The following is a 25,249-nucleotide window of genomic DNA, read 5'->3' as shown; positions in this document are numbered from 1 at the left end:
CCAATTAGTTTTCAGCTGCGAATATTGCAGCAAGAATTGAAGTCCCGATGGGACATTCTATCAGTGTTGCAAATGCTTCAAAAGTACGTATGATGTATGATGTATCAGTCGGTACAAAAGATTATGTTCTATGAAATAGAAAAATATTAGAATGAATACATAATAACATGGGCGCTCCTAAAGAGGCCCAATTAACTAATAATGCTAAAGTAGCCCTTGATGAAGCAAAGACACTTAATGAGTTATATGCAAAAGAACATGATGAAATAGGTTGTAGACGCCCCATTTTGCCCTTGCCCATTTGTAGGTGTATTTCGGCCAAGGTAGGAAAATCAAAAAAATTTGACCACCGACCTAAAATGGATATTACCATTGGATTCGGAACGTCTCAAAACCATAAGTTACACCAGAAGTCCACTTCACAAAGCAACTTTTAGCATTCCATCAAGGCAGGGACAAAATCGTAATTTTGCACCCCTAAACCTTTCAAGTTTGATTGAAACTTTAAAAGCAGTCAAATTTAATATCCAAATGAATAAATAGACCACACCATTGCGTGTTAATAACGCATCAAAACCTTAAAATAGAAAGAAAAAAAATAGATAAAAGGAAAATAATAAATAAATAACATAAAATAATAAAATATATATACAATATAATAAATTACTTATATATAGTTCATGGTAGGAATCCTTTGGTCTCAAGCAACCTCAGTGGTACTTATATTAGAACAAAGGGAGCAGTAAACATGGCCAGTGAGTCAGTGACCCACTGCCAAATTTATATTCCATGCTTGTACGGACAACTTGGATTGTTTTTAAAATTAAGTGGTTGCAGTAATAATTGACTTAGATATTGCCAAAGGTTAATATTTAGAGAATATAAATCAAGAATAGTTAAAATCATACTTTCTTAAAGTTATTTTTTATTAAGGAAATTATTTTTTAAAAAAAGAAAAACCACCTTTCATAGAAATCGTATTTTCTAAATATCATATTTTCTAAGATTACAGTTTTCTTTAGAAATCATATCTTCTAAAGTCTTTTGAAACAATATTTTTGCAATTATATCTTTTTATCCAAAAATAACATTTTATTAAAATAAAAGTTTACTAAATTCATGTTTTTTTCAAAAACTAAAATTTCTTAAAATCAAAAGTTTCCAAAAGGTCCTATCTATTTCAAAAATAATACTAAAAACATATATTTTTCAAAAGTAATATTTTGTTAAAATCAAATATATCTAAAGGACACAATTCTTAAAATAAAGCTTTTCTAAAAGCTCTTCATCTTAGAAGAAAGGACACAATTCTTAAAATAAAGCTTTTCTAAAAGCTCTTCATCTTAGAAGAAAGTTTTCATAAAAAGTATTTTCTCTATAAATTAAGCTTTCCTAAAAGCTATTATTTTTCTAAAATAATCCAAGATTCACCTTTTTATATAAATATTTGATTCCAAAATTAGGAATTAATTAAATAAAGTTTTATATTTTCTAATAAATCAAATTTTCTTTTGGAAATGATATTTTCTAAAAATTATATTTCTAAAATAATATTTTATTAAATCACATTTTTGGAAGATCATTTCCTTTCCAAAATTAATATGTTTAGATACAAAGTCATAATCTTTTTAATAAACACTACTATGAAAGCATTGATTTTATCTTTATTGAGAGAGCTAAGAACTCATATGTTTTTAAACTCATAACTCAAGAATGGAATATAAAAATAAGGTAACCGTTTTTCACGGGTGTCATGGGATGTCCAACACCTTTCCATGCATAACCAAACCCACGGACCCATTAACAGATTAAAATGGATGTCAAATAAGAGAAATAATATTTAAATATAAAGTCGTTAGACATTTTAGGGTGACCTAACACACCAATAAACCCTATGTTAGGTGGCGACTCCAAATAAATAATAATTTGACTATAGTCACTCTGTCGCATTAAACTCGTTTTCTGACCCTTAAGTGTTTAATATAACTCTTAGAGAGGGCAGAGAAAATTCAGGAGCGACATAGGTGTTACTAAAGAGACCCAATTAGCTAACACTGATAAAGATGTCATTGATAAGACACATGCCCTTGATGTGGTAAAGGAACCTGACAAAGTCAAGTTAGCTAACGATAATAATATTGCAAAGGTACCTGAAAATAATGAGATCTCAATAAATTATGAAAATAGATGAAACATAAATGAAGTTGTCATAGACAACATATTCTCATATACAATTGTTCTTAATATAAATAATGAGGATCTAAAACCTCAAGATGAAAATGTCGAAGAAAGTCGATAGGTACATGATTGGCCATCATAAGAAAGAGCAATACAAATAGAGCTAACTGCACTAAGCTAAACACCTGAGGGTGTCTTAAGAAGTATACATGTCATATACATATATAGCATATTGACAAACTCATGATATGAATCATATGCATACATGGTATATTAACAAACATAAACAATTCATCTCTATCCATTCCATATTCAACTATAAAACCATGATAATACATTCCATATTCAATTATAAAACTACGAGGAGAATATGATGTTGATTGGAAATTTCTATGTATTTCTTAGAATATTGTTCAAAGTACAAATGAGTACTTGTACAAAAAAAAATATATATATAATGAGAATAATGAAATTATGAGATATAATGCACGACTAGTAGCTCAAGGTTGTTCACAAAGACCTGATATTGATTATGATGATACATACTCTTTTATAATAGATTCAATCACATTCCACTTTATAATCAATTTGGCAGTCATATGAAAACTACATATCCATCTAATGAATGTGGTTATGTCATATTGATATGGATCACTAAATAATAATATTTATGAAAATTCCGAAAGGATTTAAAATTCCTAAAGCAAAACCACGTGGTACATACTCGATGAAGTACTGCAAATGCTTATATGGATTGAATAATTTGAGCGTATGTGATATAATCAACTTAACAAGTACTTGCTCAAAGAAAGGTATGTGAATAACCCAATTTAGCTATGCATTTTTATCAGAATCTGGTTTTGCCTATTATTGCATTATCTGTTGATAAATCTGAATCATGTTGGCACATCTAAAGAGCAAGAAAGTAAGGCCACTTATGTAAAGAAAAAATTCGAGATGAGAGATCTCAAATAGACGAAATTTTATCTTGGATATACAAAGCAAAACTTTTACAACATATCTCATGCTAAATATTGTTCTAGACATTGTTTCAGGTTATGAAAAGTAACAGGTTTTGATATAAACGAATCTATATCTCATATGCACTATCTGCCAATACGTCTGTTGTCATTGCAACGACAGGGATATTCTTTGTATATGGTTGAAATTCTTGACCACTAGCTAATGAATCTAAAGACCATGTTTGCATGAGCAGAGAAATTGGAAATATACTACTATCTTTTAATCGCTTGATGCAAAAAATGTTAGATCAGCCACTAGAAAGTGCATTTAAGTAATCATGCATAACTTGGCTCTCATACTAGTTGACTGCACTGATGGGTTTGTTTTATAATGGCGTCTAGCCCTAGTTCTTACAACAGTCTTCCATGTTGTTGTAGAAACCATTGTTTTGTAGCCAATATAGCAATCTCCCCGAGGCTATGAGCCCCAAACAAGCATTTTGGAGCAGTCATCCTCATTCCAGAGATCCATGTTAGGAAGTCGGCTGTTTTCTAAATATGAGAAGCTAAGTACCAATAGCCAGGGACTACTTTTCTTTTCACATGAAGCATTCGTTAAAAGGCATCAGTGACAAGAACATCCACCGGACAAGAATGGATCAAAAGCTTCCTACTTAAAGAGGCGGCAAGAAATATAAATCTAGTGTTTAATCACACATTGATGCCACCTTAGTGTTTAGAGTTTACTACTCCAAATGAGATAGTGGAAACTTGAGTTCAAAATTGCTATAGAATCATAATCAGAGCCCATGAATTATCCCTAGCTTGATGCTAGTTCCTAGAAATGAAACAACCATATTTACGTGGGGGAGCAGTTGATCAAAAAACCTTTGAGGTAATACAACAACTATACCAATGAGGGGGAGCATTAAATTGAAAAGGTATTAGCATACTGTACTATTTTTCCTTCGCTCATATTTTGTCCCACTGGGTTTTCCTGATAATGTTTTAATGAGATAGTTTTAACTTATGTAACACCATTTTCAGATACACAAGAATATTGTACTATTTTTTCTTTGCTAGGGTCTTGTCCCACTAGGTTTTTCCTAATAAGATTTTAACAAGGCCTATTCTTAGTGTTGTATAATGAACATCAAAAGAGAGTGTTATATATAATTATACTATCCACTAATTATGTGAATGGTGGTGAACTAATTTGTGTACTGTGTAAGTAGTGGACATGAGTGGACTAATTTGTGCACTATATAACTGGTGGACGTGAATGGTGCATTATGTATGGTAGATGGGCAAGAGCTTTGGCCATAAATAGGTTCCTTCTTACTATGTAAATGTATCCTTGAACAAGAGAAATACTACTTAATAGTTACTCTCTTTCTTTCTCAATTTGTGGTTTTGAATTGTGTTTTAGATTTTCTCTATATTTGTAATAGGATTCATGTTGTACTTAAATCAAAAAATTATAATATATATATATATTTGGGAACTTAAAAAAAGGATTTAGGACAACCACGCTTTGTCAAAGGATGAGTCCTTTCCAATTGGCATCTCTAATGGCTGTTTCCATAGAATAATCTAGTGCTGTCGGAGCCGGTTCAGACTCGGTCTAACCAATGACAACCATCCACATGGATGATCATGTGCATCTCTCACGTGATTTATTACCGTGCGTGTATTCTATCCTACCCAGGAAGTTTTATTTGGATGACCCAAAATTAATTATAAAATGGTTAATTTCTAAAAAGTCCCATTACGTTCAAAAATGACCATTAAACCCTCGTCATCAGTTGGATAAAAATCCCCCAACAATGTTAAAAAGTTATTACATTAGCCCAATATTCGAGTCTAACTTGTTAATTGGACTGTAAAATAACATATTTGACCTTATCATTTAATATTAAATTAAAAATAAAAAATTCATACTTTTTAAATTACAAAAATACCCTCTCTTTTTTCTCAATCTCCAAAACCCCATCAACCATGCTTCATCACTACCACTGCTCACCGCTTTTCTCACTACCGACGTCGTTGTCTCATCGACCGATCGATCCAACCAACATCAAACATAGAACGAGTATGAGGGTGTGTATATGTATGATGTATATACACAACCATATAACAAAGCAAAAAAGACCCAATTGGAAAATGGTAGAAAAAACAACTGGGTCGAAAGATGAAATGAGAATTAGATGTACCAGCACGAAATTGTTGTCGCAACCATGCTTCTTTGGATTCAAATTGTCGTCGCGAATGGTGATTGTAGCAGAATAGTTGAAGATGACTACAATCACTGCATAACGTCCATTGAAGCCGACGAAGCTTTGTTTGTGCATCTCCATTGAATTCGGGAAGCATTTGTCAGCGCCGAGTTTGGTTACGCATGGTGTTGTTGTTGGGTTTCAATTAGGTTTTGTAGACAAGCCAAATTGATGATGGTGGTGGTGTTGGTGTTGGGTAAGATTAAGGCTCTGCAAATTGTCCGCGATGATGATGATGGCTTGATTTGGGGTTCCTCTTGGGTGCGATTGGGTTCATCGTGGATCCGATTGGGTGGTGATGATGGTGGTAAAAATAGTGGCGGTGGTGGTGATATAGAGAGAGAGAGAGAACGGACTGCTCCGGCGATGGCTTCCTTCATCAAAACGGTGAAATCCCAATATCTCCTAAATCGGACAAATCGGCGAAGATTCAGCAACCAAACCGGCAAGGATTTTTAGCAACTCAACCGGCGATACGTCCAATTGGAAATGCCAGACTCTAACCCACTTCCCGGCTCTCGCTGGACGTCTGACAACAACGCCAGCGTCGACTTCATTCACGCCAATGCCTCCCACATTTCCCTCCGGGACATTCTCTTTCCCACCCACGTGCCAGAGTGTGACGGAGCTCGCCGACGGCGTCTTCGTTGGTTGCACCGTCAATCACGCCGTCACCGACGGGACATCGTTTTGGAACTTCTTCAATACATTCGCAGAGGTCTGTTATGTTTGTATGTATAAACTTTTACTCGCCTTGAAATTGGATCCAAAGGACCAAAACACACCAACCCAGTACTCAAACGAAGCTCTTCATTTCAACTGTTGATGAGAAAGAACAGATACCCAATAAAGCTAACACTTTCAATGGAAATGGAATCGGAACGATTACAGTACTGGAATTTAGAGAGGGGAATTTTTGTAATTTAAAAAATATTAATTTTTTATTTTTAATTTAACCTTAAATGATAAGGTCAAATTTGTCATTTCATAGTCCGGTTAAAGGTTAGGTCAATGTGATAACTTTTTTATATTGGTGGGATTTTTTTCAAACTGGTAGGAATTTAATGATCATTTTTTGAAAATAGGGCGGATTTTTAGAAATTAACCCATTATAAAATATAAACTTTAAAATAAATAAATTTATGCTATAATTTTATTTACAATGAGTCTCAGTATAGATTTCTACTTTAAAAAATATATATAGATTTGTTTTGAAAGAAAGTTCTTAACATAAATTTATAATACCAATAAAATCTAAAATAAAATTTTACCCATCAATAAAAAATATTATTCGAGTACCTACTAATGCACAAAGATGTAAAAATAATCAGAAATCAAGGTTAGAAAGATAGTGAATGCTTTTATATTTCAAGTGGTAGAATTGTTCCCGTTATCTTTGGAAGTTCCGCTTTGGATCCGTCACACCCCCTCCCTGCTAATCCCTGGCCCTGAAAAAAAAAATTGGAAGGATAAAATAATTATATTTTTAGTAATTGTTGATGAAAATATAATGATATCCAAAAATAAAGACCAAAGTAAATTTAAAATTAGTCACCATAACTCTAATTTTTATTTCTTAGTAAATCAATCAAATTTAATCAATAAAATATTAAATTAATTATAAGAAAATTTTAATCAATTAAACATCTTAACCAGAATTTTGTTTGTCTCAAAGAGAATGATGATGGAGAGATATTATTTCACTTAGCTAACAAGACTTACATTTTAAGAAGTCCCAAAGTAAGGTCTCAACAAATTCCTATTGAAATTATTGGTAAAATTTTTGGGGGGCAAATCTCAAGTTTTCTGTATGTATTTTTAAAATATTTTAAATATTAATTATATATATATATATATATATATATATATATATATTCTTGTTGTGGTGTGATTTATTTCCAAACAAAACTTGTTTGGTAACTAATTTGTTGCACAATGTTTCAAATAAATGATTGAATACTTTTTAAAAGTGGTATTTACATTATATTGGCATCTAAAGTATTCTCGTTGTAGCCGTTCAACTACAATAACAAAAACAAATAAAGAAAAAAGAAATATAAAAAAGAAGAAGAAAATAAAAAAATATATATATATCAGAGAACTTTGAAGAGAAAGGAAAAACGAGTTTGATTGAACAAAGGAAAAGCAATATTTTTTTGTGGTGAATAAATAATAAAAAATTAGAAAAAAATTGAGAATAAAAAGAAAAATAACAACATGCCAAACAAACAAAAGTCTTAATAAAACTGACACATTTACGTGTCGAATTGTGATTAGTCAGAACTATGTAGTTTTCGTTCATGTAAAAAAAAATTTGCCCAAGGTATACTGGTTCCGTCTCTACTTCTAAGGCTTTGAACGCCAACCATTCACAAGAAATCAATAATTAATTACAATATAAATAAGAGAAGTGATAGATCTTCAGACTTTAACGTAGGAAGACCTATCATTTTTCTATGAATAGAGAAGTGATAGATCTTTCGACTTTAATTGCCGACTATTCCTTCTATCATTTTTCTATGAATAGAGAAGTGATAAATCTTCCGACTTTAATTGCCGACTATTCCTCCGAATATAACGTGATTGGAAATGAGTCGAAAAGAAAGAGATGTTTACGGGAAATAAAGAATTATTATAAAATAAAAAATAAAAAAATTATGCAATGTGAAATAAAGAATTATTATAAAATAAAAAATAGAAAAATGAATAATTATTGATTATAAATAATTTAATCAATTACTCTAATAGATTGGATGAGTTTTCACTCCCCACCCTAAAACGTCCCTACTCTAATTAACATCCATTGAACGCTAGAAGCCTATCTTAATTGTAAAATGACATGTCATAGCACCTCAAATTCCCATTCTTAATTGTCTAGCATCAATGTCAATGAGAAAGAGTAAACATGATTTTATTAAAAGTCACTTTAAGAGAACCAAAATAATAATAATTATTATCATTAGTTTTAAGATATTGAGATTAGCAGGGGCATAGTTGAGGGACTTGAAGGAGTAACCAAAGCTTAATTTAAGTTATAAAAATTTGAATTCAAGATCGGATCAACCCGTTTAAACCTTGAACTCAAATTTCTCAACTTCAACTCAACCGGTGTTTTGAATTTTGAATTCAAATTAATAAAATCAGACTAAAAATTAAATCAATATCAAGTTACTTTTGAACTGGGTCACTCGTGTGCATAATTTAAAAAAAAAAAATATTTAAAATTATAAATATATAAAATGTAGGTTAGAATTTTGGTTCACATCCCAATTCTAATTAGGTTCTAATTATAAAAATAGATTTTTCCTTGTTTTTTTTGGGTAAAGAATTATAAAAATAATTCTACAAACCTAAGTCACTATAAAATTCAAGTCATACATAATAAAAATAAGAGCAAATGTGTATTCATAATGTAAAAACGATACCAATTAAATAAAAAAGTACGAACTATCAGAGTTTAACGAACAAGAAAGTAGGAAGTATTAGAGTTTAAGAGCGGATAATGGTGCGACTTAACATTCCGATCCGGTTTGCTCAATTAGACATGACAACTTATGATTTAACTACCAGATTTATGTAATAATTTGTAGAAAGATTTGCTGAGTTGGTGTAAGCTCACTCACCAGCTTTGCTGGCGTAGGCCTCTGGTATTGGTTCTTGGTTTAAACTAAACCAGCTTCTAACCATGATTAACAACTAAACCGTATCTTTCAGTTTATTAATTATATGCTCTCCAGTCTCCACACAAAAAGAGTTCTTTTTGTTGCTTCGTGAATTTCGTCTTTGGTAAAGAGAGAACAGTAGAGAGAGCGCAAGGATCAACATGAGTTCAAAAGAGGAACAGAAATGGATACACAGCGAATCCAATTTGTGTTGTTGAATCTGAATGCGGTGCTGATTTATTTGCTGAGCAAGAATTCGAGCATTTGGAGATGGAATCAGAGAACACTCGACGAATCAGAAGGTGTTAGGTCATATACATATATATGTGTGTAAATGTATGTATATATGGATGAGAGTTCTTCGAAGAAGTACTTGGAGATCAAATAATTAGGGCATTGTTTACACTAATCTTGAGTGAAAAAAGTATGTGAAGGTAACAATATAGCATTGATTGATTGGAGCTTATACGAACAACAAGCTCTACATTGTTTGTGTATATATAAATACATACACACTGGAGTAATTTTGGATCGAGATTCATGGAGTCTCGAATGGATCAGTATGAGATCATGGAGCAGATTGGCCGGGGAGCATTCGGAGCTGCCATTCTCGTCAATCACAAGTTAGAAAAGAAGAAGTATGCCCCTTCTCTCTCTAGATTCTGTTTCTCTCTCTAGATTTGAGCATTTCTCCCATGGTAATTTTAGTAATATAGTCCTTTGAGTTTCTTATTTGGATCTTTTTGAAAATTCAGGTATGTTCTAAAGAAGATTCGTCTTGCTCGGCAGACAGAACGTTGTAGGAGATCTGCTCATCAAGAGGTATATGTCAAATTAGTGGATCTTGATTTTGCTTTGTCTTATCATTCATTTTGATATGTTCTTTTGAATTAAACATTTATATTTTTATGTACATTTTGCAAATTGGGATTTCTAGATGGCTCTGATTGCGCGAATTCAACATCCATACATCGTTGAATTTAAGGAAGCGTGGGTAGAAAAGGTTAGACTCTCACTTTTCCTACAATGGTCAGATTCTGTATGATTTGGTACCTTTTTCCTGTGCCTGCCATTTTGGTCCTAAATTAGTATTCCTGATCCATACTTTAGGGCTGCTATGTTTGTATTGTTACTGGATACTGTGAAGGTGGAGACATGTGAGTTTCTAGAAAATCTGAAATTTTATTTATGGTGTACTGCTATTTAGTTATAAATGAGTTCACGGTGTTGATGTACAACTTTTGAACAGGGCTCAATTGATGAAAAGATCGAATGGGCAATATTTTCCTGAGGAGGTATACTCTTTTTCACTATGTAAAATGTTATTTTTCACATATGTATACTCTTAACATATTACAGTTTTTAACGGTGTCACCAACTTAGTGATTTCTAGTGCCCATCCCACACTTAGACACCTTCACCAAGTGTCTATTCCGCACTTAGACACTTTCACCAAGCACCAAGTGTCTGTTCCGCCCTCGGACACATTTCACCAAGTGTTTGTTCCGCACTTGGACACTTTCAAGTTACGTTGAAGTGTTAGTACAATTCTAGTGAGTGTGGAAGGATTTGTATTACTTGGAGGGAGAAGAATGCTTGCAACTTGGTTACAAGTAAGGATGGATGGGGTATCCCTACATTGTACATTGAAGAAAACTATGGGATCGTTATGCAAGGCTTTGATACGTCAAAGTGCACAAAGCCCAAAATAAATCTAGAGAGGATGAATAAATCTTGTCCAATTTTAACTAACAATAGCTGATTTTTAATTAGAGTAATGCTCCTAAGAAGTCCCTTTCATGAGAAGAGCCATGAGCTCTCCCTATTTAACCATTGGACGAATAGGTTTTTTGAGATTTGTGAAAAGTCAAATCAATTTTTTAATGCATCTAAGTTAAAAAAAAAAATAGGAGAGCTCATGGCTCTTCTCATGAGAGGGACCTCTTAGGAGCATTACTCTTTTAATTATCACAATTATCGTTTATAATGCAACAATATCAGTTATTTAAATATAGAGTAAAAATAAATAATCATGTAATGACCCACAATGTCAAAAACACACATTTTTACATGGAAAACCCAACCTTGATAGAGCTTAGAACTAAGTAACCAAATTCACCCTAGAATTACCTAGTCCCTCTAGACTCAGACTTACACGTGATTTTTCCAAATCTTCTATCCATTGATCCATCCACAAACTCACTCCTCATGCAATCTGCTTCTCCATAGGCTTCTAATCTCCAATGACTAGTGACGTCCAGCTGTCACTTGTTTATGTGATTTGGTATTGATGACGATTTAAACTTCACAACTTGGTGACGAACACTTTGAATGATAACTCAGCATCTAACACAACATGACAGATCCATAAAAGTATGAATAGACTATCTCTTTATATGCTCTCTCGATAATGTGTGGAAAGATCTATGTATGTGTGTATTATGAGAACCTAACTTATCAAAAATAATATATGTTAATGAGACTAAAAGTTTTTATGTAGTGTTTTGAGTCTAAGGAAATAGGGTTTTTTAGTCGTAATCAAAAAATGAAAAACCTTTTAGAATTCTAATCTTGAGAGAAGTTTCCAAAACAGTTCAGGCACAGGTGGATTGGTCAAACTACTGATTGAATGCGAAATTCCTAGTTGCATAAGTTGCGACTAGCACAAAAGGTGTAACGACTACTGTGCTGTCTCCACGTGAACCTGGTGAAATTGAATTCTCCATGAAGATCTGGATTACCAACGGTAGACCATATTGGCACTGCTTTGATCGATCGAAGCATTATGAATTTCGATAAAAAATTTCAGAAAATTTTCAATTGATTGACATATTGATTGAAGGTTTTTTTTTTTTGTTTATGTAAATTTAATCTAAAAATAATTTTATGTGTTTAAAAAAAAAAATTGAATTAAAACATTTATGCATGGTGCCTTAAAATAAGAATGCATGATTACGAACTCTAAAAGGTGTGTTAGTTATTCAAGAGGTGAATTTGCCTTTTTGTCTTTTGATGTATCTTTGAATTCTGATTCTTCCCTTAGACATAGGTACCACCACTAAAGAACTTCTGAAAATAAAACAAAAGTTACAGACTTCTGCTTTTATTACAAAATTTGCCCACACCAATTCCTAAGTGTCACAATCCTCATTATATAATTTTGCAAAAAATTGATGAAGGGTAATGATGTTACTTTATTTTATATACAGTAGCTATCCTTCTCTTTTCTCCTTTCTTTCATCCAACTTTGGAAGAATGCAAAATGGTAGGCCAGAAAGGATGTCTCATCCATCCTCCCCTTCTCTCCAACTCTCCCTTGTACCACAATGGAGACTTGCTCGGTTGCTCTGTACCCTCCTCTCTTCCTTCCCTCCCTCTTCCTTCCCTCCTACCAAATGCAGTTCTAAAGAAAATCTAAAATATTTTTGAGGGTCTAAAGAATTGTATACTATTACTACTCTACATGAGTGTAGAAGAATCTAGAATGGAAAAGTCACGCAAACAATCCATGTTCTTGTGTACTTTCGTTTGTGTTGCAAAGCCTTAACATCCTTTCCTTGCCTTTCTATGATCTTTTGAATTGAGCAAACTCACTGACACCTGTTATCTGCTGCAAACTGAGTATTTTCCATCCTTGCTGAAATGCCAAAATTTGTCTGGTGGTAGGGGTGAGGATCATCCATCCACATGGATTCAAACTAACTCTGCATTTCTTATTTGCAATTGTGTTCCATGGTTTGACACGATCCTTGCACGTAGTAGATTCCGCTAGGCATACAAGAGGTTGCCACTGTTTCTACTTCAATATAAGAATAATGGGGATAATATTTTGCTTCAAGAACCTTTGCCACAATGGAATGGGGATTCTGGCATAATCTCCACCCTTGTTTGGCTAGCATGGCTAGGTTAACCCAATCTGCTCTCTCTTTCTCATGCCTGCAGAACTTCCCCCGTGAAAGCCAAAGGACTTTCTTTCTTCAATTGTTTTCCACTATCAAATTCATCCCTTCTTCTCATAATTGGTAAGCAATCATCTCGCAAGGTGGAGTCAAACATCTCGTAATTTCCTTCCCAGCCTTTGATTGATATTTCTCTTTCCACCTTTGCAGCTTCATCCAAGCCCTCTCTTTAGAAATTTTTTAAACAACCTTCCCTTGTCTCTTCCCACCACCATTGATAGACCCAAATATTTCTCAAGACTCGGAACAAAGGGAACCCCCAAAATAGTTTTTAGTACATCTGATCTATTTTCTCAAGAAGTTTAAGATTGAAGGAAAATACTGTTTTGTCCAAAAGTTTATCTCTTTCCCCATAGCAGATTCATAGAGATGTAGGATGACCTGCTTTGCACTGCAAATCAAAGGTTATTATCAGCTAAAAGTATATGAAAAACCTTTGGCCTAAGGCAAGATGCTGTGAAATCATGGATCAAATGCTTTTTTCTTTTTCGTTTTATATATATATATATATATATCCCTCAACCTCCCCTTTTGGGAGACGGGGGTCGTGTGAAACAGGCCAAGGCCCCGGTTGTCAAATGCTCTCTTTCCATCTTGCTTAAGAGGGTTGATATTTGATAATCCTTATGCACATAAGAGAAAAAATTATGTTTATAAGCCCGCCCCCTAGTGTGAGTGTGAACACCTTTTGTTATCCATCAAAAAAATAGTGGAAGAAACTGAGGAATACATTACATAATGAAATCCAGTTCTGATAAAGCTCTAGTTTTTTCCCCCGTCTCCTTGACGAAAGCAATTAGAGCCATCTACAAGTCCAAATTTCCAAAATGTAACAATGGTAGCTTAGAAATGTTTAGACTTTCTCCATTTATATGTGTCTGTATATCTTCATTTGCCAAGTCTGTACTTCTACTTCTTTTTGTATTATATGAGACTGCTAACAATTGTGGCATTGCTTAGAAACTTTGCAAGTGGTTTGCTCAACTACTATTGGCGGTTGAATATCTGCATTCAAAATTTGTTCTTCATCGAGACCTTAAAGTATGTAATAGAGTATTGGGCAATATGTTTGGTTTGAATTTTATCTATTATCTTCAAAGATTATATAAACTGATTTATTTAGGAACATCTTGCCAGTGTTCAAACATCTTTCTTACCAAAGATCAAGATATTCGCCTTGGTGAGTTTGTCTAAATTTTTGTATCAAGTTAGAATGGATTCCTCTAGTCCAAGTCTCAGTACTAATTATTTTTAATGTTCAACTTGAATTGTTTTCAGGGGATTTTGGACTTGCCAAAACATTGAAGGCAGATGACTTGGCTTCTTCGGTGTGTGCTCTATATGCATATTGCTTTTTGTTGGAAAATTTTGCATTCTTAAGGGATGAAAGAATCCACATTAGGTTCTATTTTCAAAGTATAGTTTTAACTTACCTAAATATACAAATATAATAAAGGCAAGGATGGAGAACTTCCCATACATGTAATTTAAGGCTAAATCCGAATGTTGCTAAAGATACATACACTAAAATTTTTTATTGTATTAACCATTGCTCAAAATACATTATATTCTTGTGATAAAAGTCATTTAATGCTGCTGGGAACATCTGATTTGGTACATGTTGCCAAACTACATGGTTTGTAGATACATAAACTCAATATATTTAATAACATGTGTATATCTAAGGGCATCATGATGAGGCTGTTATCTGTGCCACAAAATTTTTATGATGCGTCATTGCAGATATTTCTATCTCTTAGGAATTAAGAAATTGAAATTTGACAGAATTGGAAAAACGTTGCATAAATTGTTGTAGAACACTAAACACTCTTTTTTTATTTTTTTTTATTTTATAGTTATTTAAGAAGGCTTTTTCATTTAAAAAATGAACTGAAAAATTGATTCGCCAAATGTGAAGTTCATATGCTATTGAAGCATGACAGTATGTAATTTATTTTAAAACTGAATGAGAACTTGCTTCATGTGACTTATTGTGGGACCCTAAAAATATTGGAACAACCATTTTTTTTTTTTTTTTGATAAGTATTGGAACAACCATGTGAGGACCAGGAACTGATTTGTACACCCTAGCATGGATGTTGGAACACTATATTTATGGACTGTCTTGGCGTTGGAATAATCCACTATGGACATGAAATTGAAATTGTGGACCAAATTTTTTTGATAAGTCAACTTGTGGACCAAAATATGGACCTTGAAATACTATTTGTGGATCACATCATGTATCAGACCTACAGGATAAAGCTTAAAAATGGACCGTACTTTTCTACAAAATTATCATTCTAACCAAATACATATTTGGAAACTTATTTTCATTTTTTTCGCTTCACTTTCCAATTTTTTTTTTCCTTCTAATCAAACAAAGCCTTTTGGAACAAAAGATCATGCAATTTGGTTATGCTTCCTCAAAGTTATTCTCAAATATCTCTGAGTGTTGGTTGACCCCTGATTCAATTTTTTACACAATAGAATACTTATCATAAAAAATAAAAAAAATTTTACACAATAGAAAGTGTGTAGAGATGCTTGTTCAACAAATGTAAAGTTACTTTGATACAATATGCTAATATTTCCAAAGATAAAGAGACAACTATGATATGCACATCCACTGCTGAACTAATTGTAACTTTGTTCTGTTGTACCCAGGTGGTTGGAACTCCTAATTACATGTGTCCTGAACTTCTTGCAGACATTCCTTATGGTTTCAAATCGGATATTTGGTCCCTAGGCATGTTTTTCACCTTTTTCTTTCCTAGGCTATATCTGTGAGATTTAAACTTTATTTTGTCTTTGACTGAATATTTTCTTTGTCAATCAGGTTGTTGTGTGTATGAGATGGCTGCTCATCGCCCTGCATTTAAAGCTTTTGTGAGACTTCTTCCAATATCTAATCCTTTTGGCTTCATGTGACACCTGCAACTTGAGATAAATTTGCACAAGTCTATTCTTGGTGTTGTGATCCTATTTGGCAACAGATTATCAATTCTAATTCAGTGAACCCACTATTCTACATCTATAAGCCCGAATCGTGACATCTACTTTTCTTCACGGTCAGGGTCTGAGCCAGAGAATTGGGGTTGGGGGGGGGGGGGGGGGGGGGGGGGGTGGTTGGTGTTGGGGGGTGGTGTTGTGGTGTGGGGAGAGGAGACTAGTACTATGAAATTGAAATTTGAAAAATTTACCAATCGATTGTAATATAATTTTCTTTACAATATTAATCTTAGTATATATATCTTGGGAAAAATACGACCTAAAAATAAATAGAGATGGAAAATTGATATGATGAGAAAGTAAAAACATAGAGAAGAGGAAACAATAAGTTACAAGTAAAAAGAGAAAAAGAAAAAACATTGTTAGATGATAAAAAAAAAAAAAAAAAAAAAAAAAAAAAAAAAAAAAAAAAAAAAAATATTGTTAAGTATTATTAGATGATCATTTTTTTTTTTTTGGAAGTTAGATGATCAATTTTCCTTCAGTAATTGTTTCAATTTTTCAAAAAATTCAATTTATGGGAAAATATATTATTATTACCTTGATGAAAGATCAAGGGAAAAAAAAAACAATGTGAACTAATCAAATGTCTCAAGCTTTAATCAAATAAAGAAGTACTTTAGTAACTTATACAAGGAGTAGTTATAGAATTTTTCGTTTAACAATTGACAATTAAAAATATTAATATATATGATATCGTTGTTGTTGTTGCCATTCTTCCCATCTTAGACTCACAACACTTAAGTTAATCTCCTTCCAATGCTCCCAACACTAGCCAATGGAGATACGTATATAATTTTAGATATTATTCTTTAAAACACCATATTACGAAAATGTCTGACAATAAAGGTTCATGCATTTTTCTTAACCATGATGGAACATTTGTGTGTTTCTCTTTTTTCTCTCATCAGTTCATAGAATGGATATTATACATGTGTATATCTAATTGAGGTGACGGTGTGTTGCAGTAATGACTACAATAATATGTACTTACATTTTTGTTTCACAAAATTTGGGTTTCGAAGTATGGCTAAAAGGGTCCAAGTTGAAATTTTCTAAGAGGGGACACGAGGTAAATTTATTTAACTCCCCATTTTTGGAACCAATAAAAAAGTGTTTTAGAAAGATTTTTGAGGGGCCAGTTGAAAATTTTAATAAATTCTGAGACAATATATTTTTTTTTGTGGGGTTGTTGTGTGGGGCTGCATGCCCCTCTACCTCCACCCCTGTTCACAACTAAATAGCATAGACAATTCCATAGAGCAGCTGTATCTATGTTGGTCATGATTGTAAATATGAAGGCCACTCTGACTTGCCAGCCACATGCCTGGACATGACATTATCTTTTCTTTCTTTTTCCTTTTTTCCCATTTTTGGTTGCATAACATGGTTATATTCTACTTGAAGAACATAATATAATTAAAGAAAAAATATATTGATATTTATGAACATTGGCATTTACTGAAGTTGATTCAAGACAAAATGTGGGAAGATTTGTGTTACATATTCCTTCTAATTGCATGAAGTACCTGAGTCAGACATACGGGTACACATTGTATATGTGTCCTACATTTTTGGCTGCCAGTAAGCATATCCAATAAATATAATTTACTATACACTTGTTCATAAAACTATCTTATTTTTATTGATTATTATTAATATTATTTTTTGCATGGTTGCTTCAAATTTTCGGTGCAGTATTGAACACCAAAACACGATTGTACAAATATGAATATTTAATGTTAAGCCCATGTCCTTGGGTTTGAGATTTGATAACTTTGATGCTTAAACACTTGCCCCATTCGCACACTAACCGAGATGATATAACATGGGGGAATGAGGAGGCGATATATATAGGTGAATGATTTTTTTCATATATATAAGTTGCATATCATATATAAGCTATATATTCTCTTATTATCGTAATCTTTCTGTCTAGGTTCATCTTTTCCTTTTATTTTTATAGTTTTTTCCTTTTGGTTTACTTGTGGTGTTAATCTTTGTCTAGGGTGGTCTGTGTCCATCCAACACAGTTTAATCAATGTAAAATGCACCAGAAAAGTATATTCAGCATTTTCATAAGTGCTCCAAAGTTTATTTATGTCTGTAAAACCATTTATATATTGCTTCAAGACCTACTTCTGCCTTTTCTTTTCTTTTATTTTGTAGGGGAATTGTTTGCACAATCATATTTATGCGAAGAATAACCTCATATATCTAAGGCTTAGACAAAGCATTCATTCGATGTTTACATTTATATTATATTGAGCAATATTATGACATTTGTTTTAGTAAACAATCTGCTATAGGTTCAACAACTTTTTTGCTTCTGCAGATACTTGAAGTAACGTATCATAACTGTAGAACTTCTTATTTCGTTATTTAATCTAATTCATCTATAAAAAAATTTCCAATTCAGTTTTTGTATGTATCCTAGTTTTTGTTTAGTGTTTAATGTTGGTACGATGCATTTGGTTTCAGGACATGGCAGGGTTGATAAGTAAGATAAACCGATCATCCATTGGTCCTTTGCCTTCCTGCTATTCCCCCTCCTTGTAAGTCAAAGGTTCCTGCACAACGTTCGGCATGTTATTATTTAATATTGCATGACCATCTTCTCAGAGTTGGTGATCTTAATCTTAATGTTTCACCTAGTTAGTGCCTAAGCTATCAGTTTGCGTAGTTGTACCCTCAATCACTTGCATTAGGTTGTAGGTGGGTGATGATGGTTAGGGAATTGTCTAGTTGGTGTGCAGTTGGTTAAGACTCTAAAAGTTCTTTCACTTAGATTTGTAACTTTGCACTGTGTTAAACGAGTAACCATTGGTGACCTGATGACAGTAGAACGAAAGGAATAGGAAATATATAATATGATGAGTGTTGTAACTCTGAATGTTTTAACTTTTCAAAGAAGCTACTGTCACTGGATGTTATAACTTTTCAAATTAGATTATGCTCATTGCTTCTGCTAATGGAATCATATTTTTCTTGTCTTCTTCTGTTGTTGGATGGAAGAAGTTGATTCAAAGATTATTTTTTATGATTTTAGTTGCAATCATTTTTTATTCTTAATTTATGGTTCACATCATGAATTACCATTTGTTCTCCTGGACGTGCAATTTATTTCCCAGCTAAAAATATTCATAAACAATTTTCTTGTAGTCAATTGTAGTATTTAACATTTCCTAGGTTTTTTGGGTTGGTATTGCTAGAGTAAGGTACATGTGATAATTCCTAGTTTTTTGGTGGGTGGTGTTGCTTGAGTAGACTCACAAAACATAAGTTATCAAAGCTCCGTGTTTGCATGAATCACCAATTTTTGGCTCTCTTTGGCTGCCAGGGCCCAATTCTGTGGTTATATGCCCAAAATTTACAATGCTAGATATGAAATTTTGTACGCCAGGTTTAGGCGGGGCTGTAAGACAAGCTGGGTAGCTCGAGTTTGTGTCAAGCTTGGCTTGATTTTAACTGCTCAAGGTTGCTAATTAGGCTTTATAATCCAAGCTCAAGCCCGACCCCAGCTTGATAGCAAAGAAACAATGGTTGAACAACCTGCCTTTTAGACTTGCACAAGCTTCGACTCCTGTTAGATGTTATTATTGTAGTACTGTTTAATAGTCAGGGGTGGTGTTGTACTTTTTCTCTTAATATATAAGAATGAGGGGTGTAGGGCCTCTTACTACTCTCAGATTTCTATCCTCCCTCTTCTCTCTCTTCTTCTTCTTCTAATCTATCCCTAAAAAACACACTTACAAGCTTCAATGTTCATAAAACTGAAGTTAAAAGTGGCTTCTGCCTGCTGTCATTTAGCATAACACAACCCTTGAATATCATTATTCAATTCACAACAAAACCACTGTTAAAAGTACCCACCTTCATGCCAAACCAATCACAAGGAAGTCGCTTGTTGATTTGTTATCTTGAGTTTGGTAAAAGCTGCAGAACATTGACATATTTTCATGTGATGTGGCAACTCAAGGTGTTTCTTTTCAGCTATCAAAGAATGATATCTACTAGAATAAAAAGTCTCCAAATCACCCGTTAAATGAGCTTGAGCTGACCCAAGCTTAATCCTGTTGATTAAGATTTGAACCAAGCTTGAGTAATGCTGCCTAGAATTCAACTGACCTCAAGCAGTTTGTGCAAACCCACTTCTTTTCCCATGATTACCTATAACGACGTGACATGGACACGGGTACTTGGAATAAGTGCATGTGGATACACTTATCCAAATTCATCATTCAATAATTCAGCTGTGTCCCCATGTCCACAGTTTTGGAGGTTACATATGTCTAACACAGATGCAAACACGAATAGAGTATGTGTATTCTGGTCAAGATAACATAGTTGGCCATTACCTACATTATACTGAGCTGATCTGGAACGGAAAGATATTAAGCTTGGGTTGGCTCCTTTACACCCATGTTTAGGTTTTGGGGCATTGTTTTGCATGTAGAATTACTAACCCAAAGAGAGATTTGCATGAACTAAAGTTCTATTTTGATGGACGATTAACTCACCACTATAAAAGAAGCAATGAAAGAGGAAAAGCCAGAGGTAAATATTCAGACTATGGCTGGCCGTATAATACGATGCTTGATATCTCTTAAACTTATTCACAGTGATTTGGAGTTAAAGCTCATTGTCATGTTGACCTCTTCATGTTGTACATGTATTGAAACTTATATTTATGTATATTCTTCTTAATATAATGTACAGATTTAACCCTTAAATGGAATCTTTCCCACCATGGAAACATCTCAATTTCCACTTCTCTTTTGTGTCTTTTTATTTTATTTTTTTATTTAATTGCATGCTATTAGTTGATTAAGTAGCATACAATTAATCTGTTATCTGTTCCACTCACAGGAAAACACTTATCAAGGGCATGCTAAGAAAGAGCCCCGAACACCGTCCAAGTGTGAGGATTTTCAGAATCTTTTTTCATTTTAAAGAATTTTCTTTTCAATCAGGACATCATTTTAATAATCTGATTTCAATTTTGATCAGGCATCCGATATCCTAAAGCACCCATATTTGCAGCCTTATGTTGACCAATACCGCCCATCCTTTGACCCTCCCATTGCCTTCCCAGAGAAGCCACTTTCTACTCGTTATACTAGGAAGAATATGGCTGGAAGGCAAAGCAGTAACAGTTCTTGCAGTGATAAAGATAGTTTTATTTCGAGTGAGAAAAGCATCCCAGCCATAGAAGTCAATATTGATAACAAAGGCAGCGATACAGATTTAGGTTCTTTTGATGATGAGGTTGGCTGTGAGCAGCTCCTGCCAAGTGATGAACAAAATGGCACTGACATGTGCAGTTTCAAAGTTGACGAACAGGAGGTGACGAAACCCTTCGATGATGAGCGTAGATCCACTGTTGAAGCCAAGCAACCAAAAACCATAAAAAACATTATGGTGGCTTTGAAAGAAAGAAAAAATAGAGAAAACCCTGCAAAGGCTGGGGGTGCATGGATTCAGAGGACTAATACAGAAGCATCATCTAAAATCCCCAAACCAAGTCCAGTCTCTCCAAGTTTCAATGCTAATGCAGAGGCACCACCTGCTGCGCCAGCAAAGGCACACTCTGATTCTGCAAAACAGGTTCAGGGACCACACCTTTGAAGCATCAGTTACTGCAATTGAATGTTCCCTGTTTTGATTAATATCTGTGCTGAACTTTTATATTGATGACCTATCTATGCAGCTACCTATTATTGATTCCTCTTCAAAGTCAAAACCTAGACATGATGGAATCCCTCTCTCTGGTTCCACAAGGCATGTAGCTGAAGATGGACTTCCTGCCAGGTTAAGACAAAAAACACCGCCTAATTTTGTCAGACGATCATCATTTCCAGGACGGATGAAGCAAAGGGGTCTTGACTCTCCAAATACCATGAGCAACACTGCGAAGGTAGGCCCAAGTGAGGCAACCTAAGATCCTGAGATGACTCCTTATGCAGTGCCAATCAGTTGCATTAAACGTGTTTCAAATGATATCCTGCAGGAATCTCAAAAGGCTCTAGGGGGAGCTTCCAAAGGAATGCAAACAAATAGCAGCAATTCTGTCTCGTCTTCAATGTCAATTCAAAAATCTGAGCTTTCTGATGATGCAATAACTCCATTTATCTATTCGATAGAACAGACAATTCCTGATCATGAGAGAGTTGCCAAAACTGAAAGCTTAGAATCACATCGATGCAGCTGCTCGGTTGCATCCCCATTGCAAACTGAAATAGCTGAAAATTTGTCAAGGGAAAACAATGGACATGACAATAAATCAGTACCATGCTCATTTGATACATCTGGGGTTCACCTAGATCTTCAGAATATTGCTGCTGGTGCTGAAAAAGGGAGTTTGAATGTACCTCTGGAGGTCTCAATATCTCATTCTGAAGAAATATTTGTTTCTAAAGCTGATACCCCTCCAACCAGGCCGAGTGGTGGGCCTGATGTAGTACCCCAGTTGAACCTCTCTTCTACATCCAGTGGCGGTGACAAGTTTACTGTAAGGGAACTTCTGCCATCACTAGCAGACACTACCTCTTCCCCTGCTCCTCCCATTTCATCTATCCAAAAAAATGTTCTGCCAGACAAAGGAAATGTTTTGCAAAAGCCAACAATTGAAAATCCAGCCGCTGCACATCTTCCTCCAGCTTTTGATGATGTAATACATGTTATACGGCACAGTAGTTTTAGAGTCGGGAGTGAGCAGCCAGTGGTAAAGGGTGTGGAAAACATCGGTGTTGGGAAGCTGATAAATGTAGTTAGGGACGAGCTGGATACAAAAAGCCTAACCACTACTGCATCTCAAGAATCATCTAGTTACTCTGAAACCAGGACTCTGAAATCAAAATTTTCTGACAATCCAGGCATTGAGGAATTGGGCGTTGGGAAGCTGATAAATGTAGTTAGAGATGAGCCGGAAACAAAAACCCTAACCACCACTGATACCATGACTCCTAAATCAAATCTCCCTGACAATGCTGGTATTAAGGAATTGGATGTAAGAACACCCACCTCTTCAATTACAAAATCTGATTCCCCTGAGCCAGCAAAACCTAACCCTTCTGTAACGCAAGAGGAACCAACAGCTAAGGAAACTTTGGATGTAACCTCTTTTAGGCAGAGGGCAGAGGCCCTTGAAGGACTATTAGAATTGTCTGCCGACCTGCTTCAGCATAACAGGTTGGAAGAGCTTTCAGTTGTTTTAAAGCCCTTTGGAAAAGATAAGGTTTCCCCAAGGGAGACGGCTATCTGGCTGGCAAAAAGTCTCAAAGGAATGATGCTCGAGGACTGTGGGCGGAGTTCATGAATCATTATATTCAATGGTATGTTTTTTTCTTCCTGATTTCTTGATTACTGATAATGCTTCAGTAGTTCCTTGCTATTTTTTCGTACTCTTCACCTATTCAAGGTCCACTAGAAATTATTAAACAGAACAACCACGACTTTTATATTCTATTTGTAATTCTTTGAATGCAGTATTTTGTACATAATGCCATAGAAATCAAATGGTAAATATATGGATATGTTGTATAAGATATTTTTTAATGGGATTACTTATTGTTTTTATGACGGATAAAACACTATATGATTATTCTCAGGAGAACACTTGGAAACACACAAATGCGAAGTTAAGATGGTATGGTCTTGATTTGACTGTCAGGTTATGGAAAATTTACTTAGGATTTGCATATCAGCACGCTTCATTTATCAACTTTGTTCGTGCGCTTTGGCTGTTAGATTGGGTAGGTATCGAATAGAACATGCTGAGCCAAATCTTCTTCATGTAAAACCTGCTTGATTTAGATCGATATGCATGCCAGATATCACATTGATAGGACATTTATGAGTTGCCATGATCTGCATTAACTCGCAATTCTTAGTATTTTTCTTAATATCTGATCAACTTGAAAGTTGTAAGCATGATGAGCATGAGACACAAACTTAATACCTGCTTGGTTTGTATTGTGAATATGATTCAGAAAGTCTTGCCATATTTAATGCGATGCATATGTAGTTGTTTCCCATTTTTTTACACCATTGCAATAGAAAATCATAAAAATACTACAATTGGAGCCAATGAAAGTGAAGCAAATTCTTTATGGGGGTAAGATAATGTTTCTCCTTTCTTTTCTTTTTAGGTTAGAGCACTTATATGTTATTTCTCAGTGGTTTAACAAATTTAAACAATTTTTTTTCCTCAAAAGTTAAAGCAAACGCACACACAACCATACTATTGCCCCTAGCAGGGCTCGAACACTACCTCCCTTTTGGGGAAGAGAAATCATATGATCTTGCGTTAATTTTTGAAAGATGATTAAGCTCTAATCGGAAGCTGGAAAGGCATTCAAAGTGATGATCATGTGCAACTTGGGGAAATTATGTCCAACAACACATTTTGCAGGTGTGGTTTTTAAGTGCTGGAATGGAGTGTTATATCCTTGCTCCTGGAATTTGTTCTTTCAAGGGAAAGAAAGATGTTGAATGCCAAGTCCTAAAGTAGTGCTGTGATGAATGACAAACAAAAATTTGATTGCATATTGAATTATAAGGACAGAAGACAACCTAATCTAATGCCTAGATTTCTATTACTAAAAACCTTTTAGTGACAATATCGAACTGTCTCTCTAGGACTAAGCAACAAAATGAGTTGGTATGGTCATCACAAAAATACAAAACATGAAAATTAAAAATTAGAGGCATTTAATTGTTACTCGGAACCATTAAAGGTGGTAGTTGTAACAGGTTTGCTATCAGTTCTTTTGAGTAGGGCTGACAGCACTCTAGTCATATATACTCAATTACTTTTTCATCCGTTCATCCGGATCTGAGGAACAAGATCCCTCATGTAATAGTAGTTCAGTAATGTCTTCTCAATCTTTTTGAAATGGAAAGTTATCGGAACGAATGGAGTGTATGAGTTTCTTTTGAGATAAAAAAACAAAATATATGTTTTTTTTTTTCCTGGCAAACAGCAAACAAGGAAAGAAACATACAAACACCGACAACAAAATTACACAAAAGAAAGATCTTGAGCTACACGAATAAGAATATCCTCTGAAATAAACTGAAGCGCACAATCCATATGAATATGAGTCATATGAGTCCTACTTTAGTGAGAAAATCGAAAGAGGAGGATTGATCGCACCTCCCGTGATACATATCCAAGATCGCACTGGAAGAAACGAAAA

At 34.2% G+C, this 25,249-nt stretch overlaps 1 protein-coding gene across 5 annotated transcripts; it reads left to right on the top strand.

Moving 5' to 3' along the window:
* The first annotated feature begins 9,157 nt into the window (after positions 1–9,157).
* LOC132306318 (serine/threonine-protein kinase Nek5-like) lies at positions 9,158–24,093 on the top strand. Of its 5 annotated transcripts, none has more exons than XM_059803655.1 (16): positions 9,158–9,716; positions 9,834–9,900; positions 10,016–10,081; positions 10,189–10,235; positions 10,328–10,373; positions 13,998–14,078; positions 14,175–14,217; positions 14,316–14,365; positions 15,705–15,786; positions 15,877–15,926; positions 18,531–18,604; positions 20,919–20,970; positions 21,060–21,656; positions 21,760–21,966; positions 22,060–23,383; positions 23,660–24,093. In XM_059803655.1, exons 1-15 carry the CDS (start codon positions 9,619–9,621, stop codon positions 23,365–23,367), a joined length of 2,868 nt encoding a protein of 955 aa, XP_059659638.1. In that variant the 5' UTR covers positions 9,158–9,618; the 3' UTR covers positions 23,368–23,383; positions 23,660–24,093. The 5 variants fall into 5 exon arrangements, with proteins under 5 accessions (XP_059659638.1, XP_059659640.1, XP_059659637.1 ...); XM_059803657.1 differs by having other exon boundaries at positions 23,722–24,092; XM_059803654.1 differs by lacking the exon at positions 23,660–24,093 and having other exon boundaries at positions 9,159–9,716; positions 22,060–23,627.
* Positions 24,094–25,249: the final 1,156 nt, after the last annotated feature.

The sequence above is a fragment of the Cornus florida genome, unplaced genomic scaffold, assembly GCF_030987335.1.
Source record: "Cornus florida cultivar Cherokee Brave unplaced genomic scaffold, ASM3098733v1 CherokeeBrave_3.0.0_Hap2_Chr05, whole genome shotgun sequence".
Taxonomy (NCBI): Eukaryota; Viridiplantae; Streptophyta; class Magnoliopsida; order Cornales; family Cornaceae; genus Cornus; species Cornus florida.
Note: the sequence above shows the minus strand (reverse complement) of the source record. Positions and strands in the feature narration are given on the sequence as shown.